This window comes from Argiope bruennichi, chromosome X1 (assembly GCF_947563725.1).
Source record: "Argiope bruennichi chromosome X1, qqArgBrue1.1, whole genome shotgun sequence".
NCBI classification, from domain to species: domain Eukaryota; kingdom Metazoa; phylum Arthropoda; class Arachnida; order Araneae; family Araneidae; genus Argiope; species Argiope bruennichi.
The window spans coordinates 77692242-77709784 of record NC_079162.1 but is presented as its reverse complement, the minus strand read 5'-3'; the positions used below and the strand labels follow the sequence as shown (position 1 = coordinate 77709784).

General features: G+C 30.9%; 1 protein-coding gene across 1 annotated transcript in view; it reads right to left on the bottom strand.

Annotated features, from left to right (window-relative positions):
* LOC129959293 (serine-rich adhesin for platelets-like) overlaps positions 1 to 17543 on the bottom strand; it is an 83995-nt gene that overhangs the window by 20669 nt on the left and 45783 nt on the right. The window contains exons 12-23 of the mRNA XM_056072113.1: positions 17160 to 17411; positions 12507 to 12713; positions 12004 to 12207; positions 8402 to 8566; positions 5197 to 5364; positions 4962 to 5087; positions 4761 to 4883; positions 4091 to 4315; positions 3389 to 3523; positions 1409 to 2731; positions 499 to 687; positions 97 to 309 (exon numbers count right to left, since the gene is read on the bottom strand). Of these exons, the coding sequence (XP_055928088.1) occupies positions 97 to 309; positions 499 to 687; positions 1409 to 2731; positions 3389 to 3523; positions 4091 to 4315; positions 4761 to 4883; positions 4962 to 5087; positions 5197 to 5364; positions 8402 to 8566; positions 12004 to 12207; positions 12507 to 12713; positions 17160 to 17411 (3330 nt within the window). The remainder of the gene's footprint in view (positions 1 to 96; positions 310 to 498; positions 688 to 1408; positions 2732 to 3388; positions 3524 to 4090; positions 4316 to 4760; positions 4884 to 4961; positions 5088 to 5196; positions 5365 to 8401; positions 8567 to 12003; positions 12208 to 12506; positions 12714 to 17159; positions 17412 to 17543) is intronic.

Below are 17543 nucleotides of genomic sequence, written 5' to 3'. Positions count from 1 at the left end.
CAATAAAAGGTATAGATTAAAGAAAAAGGAATCGCATTAAAGAAAAACGCCCAGAATATTAAACGATTTTCAATCAAAGAATATTTTTCAACATACCATGGTGAGAATGTGTTGATGAGATGCTAGTTTTATCAGTTGTCTCTGAGTGGTATTCAGTGCTTTCAGAAATGGATATTCCCTCACTTGTACCTCTTGATTCATCTTCAGTAACGATAGAAGCTATTTTTTCATCTGTTAAAATTTCATCTTTCTTTGGTTGATCAGTTGAGGTTGAAACTGAATGATAAGGTTCTTGAGTCGTCACAATATCTAAAAATGTCATAAATCCAGTTTAAAATATAAATGTGTACAAATTAAAAGCATCCGTAGATAGGAAAATATTTTCAATTAAATGTATAGAATAAATTAATTTTCCGTTACTTATAAGTATTCAAAAGTTCTTCCAATGTTTCGATAGAGCACTTATATTGATTACTTCAAAAACGATAAGCAACAAACCTTCGTGAGACAAATTTGTAGAAGGTGATGGAGATTCCGTTTGAATGGCTTTGTCGTCAAGTGTTGAAGCATCATCAATTATCATAATTGGTAAAGAAGTTGATTCAACGGAAAATGGTTTGAATCCTTCATCCTTATGACTGTCAAAGCTTTCTAAGCTTTCTCCTGGTTTCAAAGTAGATGTTGAATCTGGAATATTTAAAATTTATTTAGTTTTTATCAACTTCAACAATGATAAAAACAATTTTTCATTCTTTTAAGGAAATATTTACTGTTAAGTTGTTTTGATCGAATAATAGGAAAATGCATAAGAAAGTTTTAAAACATTTTAAATATTCCATGTGCTATTATCAAACTTTAGTTAGCCTTAAAATCATTAGGTGAACCAAATTATTTGTTAACCAAGACAACATTATTCATATTATTTATATCAAATGACTTAACATAGTGTCTTAGCAAATATTTTAAAATAACCGTTTTAATCAGATGTCCAATGTTTACTTATTGTTTATAAAACTTAGAATATTTGAATTTAAATGATGACGTTGTTATGCAAGTTGTTAATATTCGAACACGTATTTTAAAGCTTATAGGAATTTATGACTTTAATAACTAATTTTCCGTTAAATAATGCATATTAACATACAATCAATACATAATAATATTCAATTTCCCAAACTAGAAAAATTGCCTATGAAACATTTTCCTGAATAAATGGCAAACATTACACATTCTACAAGCAATTATTTCTTACCACATCCAAAGCCTTCAAAATTCATTTGATGGAACAATACGTGATTATTTATACTTTGGACTAAAGCGAAAATTAGGTTTTTAAAAAATAATGTATGAAGTAGTGACAGGTGTAGATTTTTTAAAGAAAAATTGTGAATTTCTATGAAAAACTTACCATCTGTAGTTGATGTGTCAGAGACTTCAATCAATGATTCTGAAGTATGCGATACATCTGTTGACGTACTCTTGATTGATTCTACTGTCGTTACAGAATCGTGTTCGAAAGTTGATTTTTCGGTTGATGATGGAACAAGAGTTTGCTTAGCTGTTGATGTTCCATGGTCTGATGACGAGACTGTGGATGACGTAGAGATGATAGTTTCAAATTTCTCGGCATGGTCTTGAGATTTATGTGTTTCAGATAGATCATCAGTTGATATCTCTGATTTCTCGGTTACTCCCTGAGATGTGGTGTCTTCATAGGAAACTGAAGCTTCGAAGGATACTTTCTTGTGTTCATAATCTTCACTTTCCGTGATGTATACATCGTCTTTTGGTTGATTAGTACTTGTTACTTGAATCGCGGGAAACTGTGAATCCGTTTTTTGATATTCGTGAGAAACGTGAATTTCTTTTTCTGAAGAAGTTTCCACAGTATGAGTTTCTTTTTCTTCCGCTGTCGATTCTGGAATGTGTGTAGCAACTGCTTGAGTTTTCGCAGCTTCTTCAGGAGATTCAGAAGCTTCACTTGCAAATGTAGAAACTTCAAGATATAACTCTGTACCATGTTGTTCAGATTCGGCAGTTTCAGCATGTGATTCAGTGGTATACTTCTGTTCAGGTTCAATAATTTCAATATGTGACTGCGTACTATGTTGTTCAGGTTTAATAGATTCAGCATAGGATTCAGTAGTGTGCTGTTCAAGTTCAATAATTGTAATATATGATTCTGTACTATGTTGTTTTGATTTAATATAATCAGCCTGTAATTCAGTAGTATGCTGTTCAGGTTCAATAAGTTCAATATGTGAAGCTGTAGTATGTTGTTCAGGCTTTATAGATTCAGCATGTAATTCGGATTCAGTATGTGATTCAAGGTCAGTAGCTTCAACATGCGACTCTGTAATGTGCTGTTCATGTTTAATAACTTCAGCATGTGATTCCGTGGTATGTTTTTCAGGTTCATTAGCTTCTATGTCAGATTCCTTTCCTGGTTTCTTTTTAGAAAATATACCTTCATCCTCATACTTTCCATCTCCAGAATCATGAAATTCTGTAACGAAATCGCCAACATCGTGAGATATTTCGTTATCAGTAATTTCATATATTGGGCTTAATATTTCTTCCGATGTTGGAAGTTTTTCTTCACCAGTAGTAGAACTGCCCTCAACAGAAACAGAAGTTTCTTCATTATCTTGTTCCGATATTGTTACAGATATAGATGTAGAAGATTTTGTATCGTAATCCAATTCATGCGATGCTTGAGTAGAAGAAGCGCCTTTGAAAAAAGAATACCAGAAATCAAATCAAATCAAATTTAAAAGGAAAGTTTTGATTTTCGTAAAAATTAGAAATATCTATCAATAAAAATGATTATAATATATGGATATCAACATAAGTATTTAATAAAAATTTGGGCAAAGAAAATCCTTTATTTTGCAGTAATTCTTTAGTTTTACTAGTATAATAGTAAATACTAAAGATAGATTCATCGTTAATTTTTTCGTATATATTTGAATAAAATCTTCCGAAAGCTGGAACTGTTAAATACATTAAACTGAGGGATAAGGAATGAAACATAGCGAGATTAACTTGCTTTTTATAAGATTATTTATACTATTTAATACTTATTTGAAATATTATAAATTTGTTTTAGTTGCTGAAAGGTAATTTGGATATTGATATTTAAAATTAAGCATAATATATAAGTTTTAATTAATAATATATATATAATAATAATATATATATTATATGTTTTAATTAATTAAAGTTTATTCTATATAACATTAACTAGTTTATGAAAATTTATGATACATTTTTCAAAAATTGATTAATGGAAATTTGCGACACATTTAAAAAAGTTATCTTATGATCAGAGTTAAATGATTAGTTTTTTCTCTGATTAATTTAATTGGTATTTATTAAATAAACTCACCAGAAACTGAAGAAGAGCGGATTTCTTCTGCATGCGACGTGGAGAATTCCGATTCGCTGATTTTTTTATCGGTTACCTCAGAATCTAAGTTAATTCCTGAAAATTCCTCCTTATGACCTTCTTCAGTTGATTCTTCTGTAAAAATGAAATGATCATTCCTTTTTCAAAATAATTGACATGAATAATTGAAATTTAAGCAATCTTCCAATTTGCATGAAGTTATTAATAAAACAAGGTTGCATAATTAGCGCACGGCACAAAGAGTCTATATGGAACTGCTCCTCTTCGAATAATTGTTGTTTAACAATAGACACACGCTGTTAATGCTGTAAAAAGAGAAATTATATCCCTGTTCTTTGGTTTTGTTCCAAATTTAAATAAAAAAAGAACAGCATTCTATTCATATTTTAAAAAGAATAATTTCGCTGATAAGAGATTAGTCGACAACATCATTTCTAAATGAAATCATTAGCATAAAATACGAATATTATCAACTGAATTAAAATTAACAGCATATTAAGTCGGTGTTTAATTAGCTAAATTTACTCATTTTTACTTATAAAGACTTTTACTGTTATCCAGTATTTAGTATTTCTTAAAATGTAAATTATATTAACTGCGACTTCTTTTATGAAAAAGTTTTAAAATACTGTTATCGTTTTGAAATGATTAGATATTATGAAAATTTTGACGATTATATACCTAGTTTTGAAGTCGTTTTCTTGTCTTCAGAAACGGATGTAATCGGACTGACGTCTGTTTCTTCTACAGATTTAGGTGCTTCCGTGGCATCATGGAATAAAGATTCTATTCGAACTGTTGTTGAATATTCAGATTCTTCAACTGTAGAAGATGGAGTGGAGGATTGTTCTTGCTGACCAATGCCAGAAACGATATCTATTTTCTGTGTGACTGATGTTTCTGAAACTAAAAATTTAAAGCATGATTGGACAATAAAGGGAGTAAATAATTTACATTAGAACATTTTATTACTCAACTTCTTCAGTCAGTTTCTTAGTCAGCAGCTAGTTTATTTGAGATAAATAGAAAAGCTTCTTATTATAGCATATGTGTTTAGATTATTGAAAGCAAGATTTCTGTTAATAAATGACAATATGGAGAAATTCTGAAAATTTGAAATACGTATCAAATCAACTGCTCCTGTAATGCAATCCATCCAAAGCTTTCCTTTTACTCTCACTTTAAATTAATGAAAATTAATTAATTTGCTTTCACTTTAAACTAATGAATTAATGGAATAATTTAGAAATGCCCAATTAAATTAAATCGTTATATTTTACAAAATAATAATGTGGTTATGATTTAACATGAGAACAATAAAACACTTTCTGATCTTCAAATCATTGCATACCTGCAAAATGCGATGAATCTTCAAATGTAGATGAAGATTCTGCAGCTTTTGGTGAGAGTGAAGTTAATTCTGCCTCATCGCTTCTATCAGTTTCAGCATCGGTTTCTTGTTTCGGAGATGTTTCTAAATTAAACACCAGACAAAAATTAGTAATCGAATATTTTATATAAACAATAAAATTAAAATTGGACTGTAGCATACCTTCAGATAGATTTGTTCCAACAGAGAAAGTTGTTGAAGATTCTTCAGATTTTGAAGATAGTGTTGTCAATTCAATTTCATGGCTGATGTCAGATCCTGCATCAGTTTCTTGTTTCGATGACGTTTCTAAATTAATTATATAGGCGAAATTATAAATTAAATGTGATCAAATATTTAATTAAATTGAATTGTTAAAAGTCAGTTTCTATTAATTTATAACGTAATGTGAACATACCAGTGCCTTCAGTTGAAGAAACTGAGTCTGGTTTTGTTTCAGTAAATTTGACTGAATCGTCAGAGCTGTCGGCACCAATTATATCAGAAGACAATCCTTGCTGTGCAGAGGTTGTAGTTGATATTACAGTACTAATATCATCTTTTACTGGTGTAATCGTTGAAGTTCCTGAAATAAAAATGTAAATTAAACAAATATTCAATTTGCTCAAAATAAAAAAAGTCATGTCTTGAAATAAAAATGTAAATTAAAAAAAATATTCAGTTTTCCCAAAATAAACAAAGTCATGTACTTCACTTACGAAATGTTAAAATAACTATAATCTTTCATTGTATAATTCCACAAATTATCCACTACTGAATCGTTACAAAGTTTTATTTTTTTTTCTTGCCTTAATAGCTGCAATCGTTGTTTTACACATTAAACACGTTTTTCCGCAGACTTTAATCTGTGGTTTTGTTGTAACCTATTACCAGCATTTACTCTCCTAAAACTTGTTTCTAACGTAATATACCAGTCGTATTAAGAAAAGTTGTTATTTTTCCAACGAAGTGGTGAGTAGTGTAGCCACTCAATCATCTTTACGCGTTTTCATCTCAATCATTTTATGACAGCTCGGTTATTATCGTTTAATATGTAGCAACATCGAGTTGATATTTCTCAATAAACTGAAAGAATGTAAGGCATTTTTTTGAAAAATCTGTTCCTTGATCTTATGGATGTAGGTATTTGCCTGCAAGGTCATTCGTTTTTTTGTAGTTTTGTTTAAGGTTCGTTACCCTGAAAATACTCTTGCAAACTTTCAATACACTTCATTTATTTTTTATATCGTTATTTGGGCAATGGACAAATAACTAAAAAAATGCATAAAAAATTTCGTGATTTAAATTATAATGTAGCGTTTATAACTGAATTTTAACTTTTAATTTGTTTTACTTTTTATTTATATAACTGAAACACACTGAGCATTTTGAACACATGAACACTGAAATACATTTTGAACTGAAAAATTTAAAATATTCAAATAATTTATAATAAATTATGAAATTGTAAAATTGATATTTTTATTATTACGCGTTCATGAAGGAATGATTACATTTCCTTTGGGCTACAAAACTTAAATAAAAAATAAAACTTTCTTAACTAAGTATGAAACTAAAAATTCTCATTTAGTAATCAGCATTCACTTGACAGAATTATATTGTATTTAATAAAATAAAATTGATTGAATTATTTTTTAAGACCTTTAATATGGCGTTCTTTTTGAATATACGCATCTCAAAAGAAACAAAATATTAAATCCCATTTGATTAGAAGATTACATGCCCTCGTAAATTTCGAATCCATAAAATCAAGGCTACGCACTTGTGCCATTTAAGATAGAGCAACAAAGTAGGTTTATCAATCTTTGTAGTTATGTCGGTCCACTGAGTGCACAGATCTGATGCTCATTAAATCTCTACAAAAGATGAGCTTCCTAACTTCTGATGATGTGAAAAGCGGAATACGATATAAAGTGAGATGCTTTTGTAATCTAATTATTACTCAAAATCAGCACATACAACAGATTATATACGGGACGGTGACCTAATAAATCAAGCCAGAAGAGTAAATTCACGTAACGCCACTTAATATATTTTATTTAAACTATATTAAAGTAATGCTTTGAAGTCGCATAATGGCTATTTTGAGATGCCTCTCATAATTTTGAGCTGCGATTATATGCCGAAGATAACACCTGAGACGATACATGTGGTAGGATGTTTGACCATCGATTGATTTAGCATACAAAAGGTTTGTGCATATGGCAAATCTTTTACGGAATCGAATCTGAAACCTAAGAATCTCTAATAAAGAAATCAAGACTTTGTCACCAGGCCACCAAGGTTATACCATGCAACGTCACAGTAATGTTACCTGCGCGAGTTATCTAACATTTAAATGCAGATTGCTTACATTAGACTATTGATTTAGGTCTCCTTCGAACAAGATATATGGTGAATTGAGCCCGATTCAAATGAATTTGACTGATATCACGTGAGAATAGCATTACTCTAGTGAACGAGTAGCAATTTTTAATATTTTCATATTGTTTTTTAAACATGACCTTTAAATCGTTACATTATTAATTCAGGATGAAAATAGTCATATCTATACATAGAATAAAATGAAGTCTCCTGAAAGCGTCTGTATGTTTGAACCACAAAAACTGGAGAAATAGTTAACTGATATTGAAGATATTTATACCATTTTTAGAGCATTTATTGGGGAAGGTTTTAGTACATTAAAGTCATATCAAAATAAAAAAAAGGAGTTTTATAATTGTGATTTTAATTATTCCGTGCATGCGCGAAAACCTCAAACTGCGCATAGCTGTAGCGGGTACTGGGAGTCAAACTGCACATAGCTGTAGCGGGTACTGGGAGTCAAACTGCGCATAGCAAATAGCAAGAGCTGTGGTATGCATATGCGATACATTTCTTTGTTTACGTCTGATTTTAAATAGCGATTCAAATCTCATTATGCCCAAAAGAAGGAAATCCAACCTTGGCCGGAACACATTAAATGCCAAAAAGCTTCATTTGTTGCGCGATAAGGAAAATGAAGAGAAAAGAAACGTTCGGTTAACGAATATTAGAGAAATAATGTCCACACTTTAGGGAAGGAGAGTCTTTTGATGAGCGAAGAGTTACATCCAAACAAAATATTTTTGTCTTGGCACCAGGAGGAAAAACAGCCAATATAGTTTACAAAGAAATTTTATGAAGTAAGCTGAATTTTATTTTCATATCAAATTATACAGAGTTTATAAACAAGTATGGAATAGTGGGTACAATGACTTATTTGTATATTTTTAAATTTTAAAACAGCTTTTCTATCGTACATTTTTAGTGGATTGTTTTGTCTACAGATATATCATATTTTTTTTTCATTTTTAACAATCTAAATATTTCTGAATGTGTGCTATAAAAATTGTTTTGTAGCTATTTTTGATGATTTCTAAATATATTTTTAGATTTGTTTGATGTTGCGTAACATGCAAAAGATAGGGTGGAGGCTAGAATTAAGTTTAAAGCTAATTTTTCTTCTTGGATGCTATGCACGGGCAACGCCGTGCGGGTACTGCTAGTAAAAAATAAATGAAAAAATTAGAAGAATTTGAAAAAAAAGGAATGCACAATTTTGGCTCCCTAAGTTATCTTACCTTGGGGATGTTCGCTGGATCTTGTTGTAATGTCATAAGAATCAGTTGTAGAGTGTTTAAATACGTGGAAAGTAGTTTCCTCTTGTTCTTTCTTCGTTGAAAAAGTAACTTCGTGCTCTTCATAAATACCACTGGCTGTTTTGAGTTTTTCGTGTTCTTCAGTATCTAAGTTAAAAATATATGTTATTCTTAGTAACTAGCAAAGACAGTTATTCTTAATAAACGAAATCTTCATGCAATTAGTAGTTAACATCATTTAAAACAATATTAAAATTTCTAGAGACACGAATTTTGCTCAAATAATGTGAATAGAAATTTTTCCAAGCCCTAGACCAAAATACCATCCTAACGTTTTTAACAGGTTGACTGTCACTTATTCCGATCGAAATATTTCGATACCTTTCGCCAGCTCCGATCCAGAGGCCGATTTCCAAATGAGAAAATGCAATTGCCTAGTCCAATAGGCTTAGTGATCGGCACGCAATCCATTTAAAAGAAATTATCGATGTAGTTCACAAATAAATAAATTTATAAAAAATAAAATTTTTTATTAATTATAAAATATTAGGATATTATTAAAACTTTATTAAATATAAATGGTCAGTTTCTTATCTTTGTATCACATTCATTCAGTTATTACAGTATTTATAAATACCAAGCGTATATTTTAATATTTTTATGCACAAGCGTGGATGCCTGGCGGACATATGCCAAAATAAATAAATACACAAACATTTTCACTAAGTTACTAAAATAAAAATAATTAACTTAAAATAAATCATTAACTTTCTAATTAATTTGAAAATATGATAATTTATTAAATTAAATTGACTATTTTATGAAAAATGGTCTCATAATATGCTTTGCTTAGGGTCTCAATATGTCTAAATTCGCCATTGCTCCGATAGAGTGGTTATAATATTTCCTTGTCTCCTCTTTGACATTTCTTAAAGGCGGTTGAAGCTGAGTGAAGCATTTATTCATTCGTATAGAATGAGTGCACTAATTGGTTTGTTTAAAGTGAATATTTTTAACCATTGAAATGGATTGTAAATTGGAGATATCTTGCAATAAAACGAGGCCTTCTACTACTTTAAAAATTGAAAATGAGTATAAAAGTTTGACCGGAAGTGAACTGGAAACTGAAGTATAAAGAATGGTAATGAGCGACTTTAATAGTTATGATGACAGTCTTGGAAACGAATCTAGTTCAGAAAGTGATGATGAGAGTATTGAGATTCTAGATGTTTGATGGAATGATGTAGGAACTTTGAAAAGGTTTGCATTTACAAAGCAATGAAAATGGAAGTAAATTAAAAGGAGAAAGCAAATTATTTATCACTCGGATTCTGTCTCCAATATTTCCAGGAGTACTGAAAAAAATTAAAAATTAAGTATTTATTCTTTTTATTTTATGTTTAATTTTTCAAACAAAAAAGTTTTTTTCGATGAGTATATTCACTTTATTACTATCTGTAATATATTTTGAATTAATATTCCAATAGAAGTGTTCTGTGCAATAGCATTCACGGAAAGCTCTATGCAACACCACTCACGTCAATTAAGGCAGATTTTTTAAGTTAAAAAACTTCAAAAATCGTAAAAATTCAAAAACTTCAAAAGTATTTTACATATCACATCTACAAAATGTTTAAGAAAAAATAATTAAAAAACATTATTAGTACCCAGATAAGTACTAAAAATATCATTGGCAATCAACCTGTTAATGTTTAAAACTCTAAAAACTACTGAAGTTATTTTTAAACATAAGCTTGTGTGGAGCTAATATTAAAGCAAGGTGACAATGCATACATAAATCAAACTATTGGAAAAAGAATTTAGCTTATATTTGAATAATCATAAATTTTCATTTTCAGTAATTCAACAAGATTAATTATTTTTAGCTGTTTGTGAGTTTAATAATATCTATTTACTTTATTACTATATCTATTTACTATTAATTATATCTATTTACTTTATTACTATATCTATTTACTATTAATTATATCTATTTACTTTATTACTATATCTATTTACTATTAATTATATCTATTTTTTTTTTACTACCTGAATAAAAAAAAACATCTGATGTATTACTCAGAATAATCTAATTTGCCAACAAACAATTCTACTTGAAAGATAATTTGTTTGCTTGATACTCTTTGCACCAGTTTATAAATATTGTCATAAAAATACATAATTTTTTCGAATTTTAAAATACTAATTCGACTACAAAAAAAAACACGAATTAAAGTAAAAGTACTATTAATTACTTTATTTTCACATTTTTTTCTCTCATGCAACGTGAAACTTATTAAATACAGCTTGCTTGCGATTTCACACAATTTCTGAACCAGCCCAAAATTCTTTTAATTTATTGATTCTTATCTCGTTGGAGCCTTCAGTCATATTTCATTTTAGAAATGACAGTTATCATCATGCTCTTCACTTACTTCTTTTTACTTTACTCAAACCAACATTAGGTATTTAAAATTAGCTATTTTATTGCCATATCGTATCTTAATGGGCATGATGTTTTTTGTATCACATAAATCTGAAAGTCTTTAAAATTATCTCTTGAAATGTGTAAATGCTTCCTAATCTCAATAATTAATGATGGAAGCCGATAATAATTTTATAAGTATTGCATCCAAAGTCGATATACACTTACATTATGCACTTTGTTATTTTGTTTTGGAAATACAATGTTTCGCCCTTAGTAATTATCGACCTTAAAAATTTGGATACCCTTCATCTGTTGAAATGGCGTCTCTTCAATATGCACATTTCATTAATTTTCTTTCGTTGGTTAAACTGTGCGGGCCAGATTTAGCACAGATTTTTTGTTTTGTCTAAATGTTCATTCAGGATTATTCTAATCGTTTCTTTCGTGATGATTAAACATTTTTCAAATAATTTCTGCAGCGCGCAACAACTTTTTGTAACGCAATCACACAATTTTTTAATAATCATATGTTCTGGGTGAACCTAGTCTTCAGAAGTGCTTATCACATTCTAGTGTATCTCTTCTGTTCAAAAAATATTTGCGAAAAAAGAAAACTTCTAATCTATCAAAATAAAAATCAACATTAACTTGTTTCAGAAATTAGTAAATTTCGAAGCAATTTTATTTAGTTTTGCGTTAAACTGAATCAGAGTTCTATGTACCATCTAATGATTCAACATGAAACAAATTTTATTTCTATAATGAAAGGCCTATAATTTAGAGTTAGTTCAACAAAATATCGTATTGATGGCAATTCATCAGCAAACGATTGAGATTTGTCAATTAAGCATGATTTTATTATTGTCACCACTGTAGGCTGAGATTTATATTCAGTTTAAAAAATATTTTGACACTCAGCGTATGGTTCCGGAAAAGAACTCCAGAGGGAGTCTTTAACCATGTGGTTCTAGAGATATTCTGTCCTAAAGACAATCTTTCGATGATTTAGCTATGGAATCAAAATTTGTGAGTCTTTAAAAAGATATCATAGTAAATATAATTCTATATACAATAGAAATATTTTAATTTCTTCATTTTATATTATGGCAATCATATTTATAAGGTTTCGTTACTACTTAACTTTGATCCTTATTACCTTTTTGAGTAGTCGTTGGGGCTTCTGTAGACTTCTGAATCTCTGTTGATTTTATGGTGTAACTTTGTTCAGTGGTTCTCTCAGTGCTATCCGTGATATCATGTTCTTTCAATGTAGTTGAGTGTGTAGCGTAGGACGTGGGAGCATCAGTAGAATAGACTATATTGCTTCCAGTAGAAGTCTGGACAGAACTCGTAGCAGTACCTAAACCGCAAATAAAAATATCATTACATTTCATGGTATTCGAATAAAATAAAAATATAGACTGAATTTGAATAAATTATTGTAAATAAGCCAAATGTTTTGATAAAATAAAGAAAGCGGCACCGATAAAATCATTTTCGATAACAGATAGTGGAAAGTACAGGTTTAAAGCCTTCATCATGAGGAATTTCAATTTTTTTTTTCACTTTGACATTGACGTGGTTATAAAAAGGAATTTCATATTAACAAAAATTAATAAAGAACATCCATAAAAAAAGGAAATGGTTTCTTCAACATACCATCTTGTTGCTTTGTAGTCTGAGCAGATTGAGAAGACGTTGTTTGCAATTCAACTATGTTCTTTTCTGTTGAGCTATCTTGTGCATGAAGATCGGATGGTAAATCTGTCTCAAATGACACTGCCAAGTCAACCTTAGTAACTACTGTTGTAGTTTCTGCCAAGTGACTTTCTTCTGTTGCGACTTTTGATGCGGTTGTTTCAGAAGCTATAAGAAACATTTTATTTGGATATAATAAACTTTAAATATGGAAATTTCATCGAATGATATTTAAAATCATGTAGTTGAAAAAATCTGTATATTCAGGGGTTGCTTAATTTGATTAGTATTTTATATAGAAATTATATTAAGGCTATTCTAAGGCTAAAGTTAGTCCTTTGATGTTCCCATGGTTAGGGAACATCAGAGGCTGCATCCTCATTCCAGTCTTCTACAGTATATTAGCAGAAGAGTTTGATTAGATCATTTGTGAAATCAAGTGATTCATGAATGGCATCAATATAATTTAGCCTGGACTTTAAGTAGTTCTTTCAAACGGACACTTAGAAATGTGACCAAGTGATGCAAGGATAGAGAAGTTTTAGAGAAGGACGAAATTTTTTATTCGAATTCTACGCAAGGAACTTCTAAATATTTCGATAGATGCCAAAATAAGACAAAGGATATAGAATCGGGATTTTTGATTAATATATGCATACATTAATATGCAACTTGAAAACAAAATTAAGTTAAAACAAATGGTCATGCAATTAGTCAATTTTATATGGTTTTGGCTAAGATCAAAGTAACTATACAGAATAACAAGAGCACTGCATACTTAGAAACATAAAGCTCATAAATCAATAAACTATCAAACAATATAAAATGTGAAAAAGGGAATTTTAATTATTAGCGAAAAGATTTCATTTGAGTTTTATTCAGTAATCTCGTTTTTGAATTAAATTAATATTTTATTGACGCATTTATCTATGTGTTATAAAAATTACATAGTCATCAAATTCAAAAGTGCAAATCAATCTTCCTAACATCCAGAAAGTACAATTAGTTTTATGGCGGTGTAGTAATTCCATTTTTATACCTCACCTAGCAAAAGGCATGATTAAAAAAACAAGGTTATATGGTAGAAATTGAATTTCGATGTTTTAATAAAATTTTAATTTTAATGCATGGTGGATGTTTCAAAATGTGGGTTTACAAGGTTTATCAAAAATTATTAGACGTATGTAAAGCATGCAACTTTCAAATTTCATTTTAATGTTCAGTTATTTGGCTAATTCCAAAGTCATTCTTCTGAAATCTCATTAAGTTATTTCCACATGAATGACCAACTGTTGAAGGGACCATTGAAAACAACAGAGACTTGAACTCTACCTTTAATCAAATTTTCATTCTACTTTAGTTGATTATATTAATAGTAATATTTCAAAAAAACTTGATGTACTTTATAAACAAATATAAATCATTTGTCTTCTCAAAGAATGTTTTTCATTATTGGCAGGAGGAAGACAAAAACAATTTTGATTGGCAGGTTTTACAAAACTCCGGAAGTCTTTGGCATTCGTTTTTGTGAAATTCGCTGTAGGGGGAAATATGATAATAAACCAAAAAGAAGAATCATTTTCAGAATAATTAATGATCCTGTCTCTGAGCAATTATCTTAATATTTCTCTCAAAGAGACATATCCTAAGGTTCATTGCCAGTGCCAAATGTACTGAGCATCAAATTGATTGATCTAATTATTTATACATCATTAGATCCGAAAGCATAAGTATGTTTTTAACAGTGTTGTCATGAATCGTTTGGATGACCTACCTTTGGAAGAATACCTACACGTGTTCCAGCAGCTTGACGAAGTTCATCTTCATCAATATTCAGCGATAACCAACCCTTGATTAATTTGATAGTTTCCGGGCTGCTGCCTTGACCTAACGTGACCTGTCAGGTTGCTACCTGAATTCCCTGATCTAACCGTGTTGGAATTTTCTTTCAAGGGATCGTCAGCGTATTATATTACCGGTTGTCCTCAAGGAACTTTTCAGTTAAGACTTAATAAATCGTATAATAGTAGAAAATAATTACAGAAGAAAATAACCGATACAAGGTTAAAATAAACAAACTTATTAGAGCAAAATATATTTGAATAATATTTCTTAACATGAGTGAAGGCTTGGTTTTAACATCTCCCTGTTTAATTTTTAAAAATTTCCACAACTATTAAACATTATAAGCAAAAACAATAAATCTTCCAAAAATTAATTATTGAAACTTGAATGAAAATCGGCTTTAGTTTGGCCTGTTAACTACTATTTTGTGAGTTTTTGGAATATTACTAGACAATGCACAGTGATCGATAAGCCTTTTCTCCAGGTCTAATAAACGATGTAAAATAATTAATAAAAGGGAAAAAATAGATCAATTTCTTTGGAAAAAATGTATTTAAAAATAAAATTCCTAAATATAACTAAAGACAGTATTTGAAAATGTCTGTTTTTTACAAATATGAGTATTAATTCATTTTCAATATTTGAAAATTTCTTGGGCAATTTGAATTGCAACCAACAAAATTAATGTCGACTTATCTCTTTGTTCTGATCTTTTTTCAGGAGTAGAGATTTTGTTTTAAAAATTAATTAAAGAAAAGAATTTTATGCATGGGATTCCATCATCCATTTATCTTAGAAAATTTCTACCACAAAAATTCATCTAGAAAGGCTTTCTGAGAAAAGAAGAACAGGAAGTTTTGGAGCGTTAATGGAAATCGTCAATTCAACTTATAACACGGTTACGCCAAATGGAAAATTCAATGTAAAAGAATTAGCTAAAAAGTGTCATATTATCAATGGTATGCAATACTGTATATGACATTATTTCTTGTAAATGTCTATGTATTATATTTTGTAAAACATTATACAACAGCATCGTTCTTCCTCGTTGCTTTTATCATTCTTGTGTAAATTGTTTTCAACCATACCTAAGATTCAAACTGCAGACTCTACTTTCCAATGGTACTATACACCGAAGAGCCATTACATTATGACCACCCGGTTACTAATATTAAGGAACACCTTTAGCCCGCAAAACTGGCAGCACTCGACGAGACCTTGACTCCACAAAGTTCTGATAGGTAGTTTGAGGTGTCTGGTACCAAGTACTCATCAACTGGACCTGGAATTCTCTCACATTGCGAGGGGGTAGCGTGGCAGCACGAATTCGGTTTTCCAGGTGGGACCCCAAATGCTTTATGGGATTAATGTCAGGTGAATTTGGAGGTCAAGACATGACTTGAAAGTCACTGGAACGTTCCTCGAACCACTCCCTGACGATTCGACTGTTATGACATGGTGCATTTTCCTGTTGGTAAACACCATCCTCCACCGGAAATATGTCATAAATGGGGGAACATGATCTGCAACGATGTTCATGTAGCGCACAGAGGTCAGAAATTGTCCTATGGGGATCGTGGGTCCTAATGTGCTCCATGAAAACATTGACCACACCATAATACTTCCGCCACCGGTTTGTCTCCGTTAAACTGTGCATCCGGGAGCCAGGATTTCCTTTGGAAATCGGCATATTCACACATGCCGATGCGATGGATCAGTAAACGTGATTCATCGGACCATGCAACCTTCTTCCCTTCTTTTAATGCCCAATTCCGATGTTTCTTGACCCACTGGAAACGCAGCTGGCGGTGACGTGCCATCAGTGCAGGAACATGCATCGGCCTCCTGCTCCCTAGGCCGACACGCAGCAATGCACGCTGCTCAGTGTGTTGAGAAACACTGCCTGGGTTGCCACTGCTATAGCTGTTGATGATTTCGGCTGTTGTAGCTCTTCAGTCACGGCGAACAATGCATAGCAATCTCCAATCCCCTCTGAAATCAATGTATCGTGGAAACACATCGCTGGCCGGTGATTTGTCGTTTCACCATCCATACACCACTTTCGATATATGCTCACAACTGCACGTGAACAGCCCAATAAAAGTAACGTTTCTGATTTTGATATTCCCAGTCGCTAGCCATAACGATATGACCTTTATCGAAGTCTGATAAATCAGCTGCTTTTCCCATTCTTTAGCTAATCGCGCTATGTTTGGAAAGACAATGCATAGTCGCTTTATATACTTCAACATCAGTCGCGCAAGCGCAACGGTTTTGTTCCTGGGCGAGCCCATTGTCGTAGATGGAGGGTGGTCATAATGTAATGGCTCTTCGGTATATATCGTATCGAATCTCTGGAGGCTTTGTTACATTTAACTACAGCAAAGGCTCCTAAAATGTGGGTTGTGATTTTATTTTCGGCGGGTCGAGACGAGATCCTGAATATACATCTTTTCACATATAGCAAAAATGTGACTTGGGTTTAAAATTACGTTTAATAATAAACTATATTTTTATTTTTAAATATATATTTTTATTTTATATATTTGCCTCTTTGCCAATAGAACTGCTTCGAAGAGACCATGTATTTGGAAAAAAAAATTCATTGAGCCGAGGATGAAGTGGTTTCTATAGATTCTGATTAAAAAAATGGAACTCTTGATCTGCAGTGAAAAAGGTATTGTTACCCTTGAAGTGGTTATATTTAGCATTCTTAGTAAGAAATAAAAATCAATTAAGTAGAATTTGCATTACCAATTATCTGCTTACCATCGATCAATCCAATTGTTGATACATTGCTAGCAATAACTGTTTTCGGAATGTATTCTGGTGTTTCCGCTTCAGTTGATGATACTACAACGACAGTAGACTCAAAATAATCTTTAGTATCGGCACCATCAGAAACTGCAGTTTCTCCTAGAGTCGGTTGATGTTTTTTAGTTGATGACAAATCTAAAATAGACGGTAGAGTTTTTTCTGTTGACGTTAAATCTACAAAAGGTTCTTGAGTTGAAGAATGACCTGAAATAATTATTAACTACTTATCAAAAATTCATGCAAAATTGATTTTTTCACAAAACAAATTAGCAAACTTTGAAATAAAATCCTCAAACTAGGACAAAGTTAATTCAGAAAGAAACCAATGTAACAAAT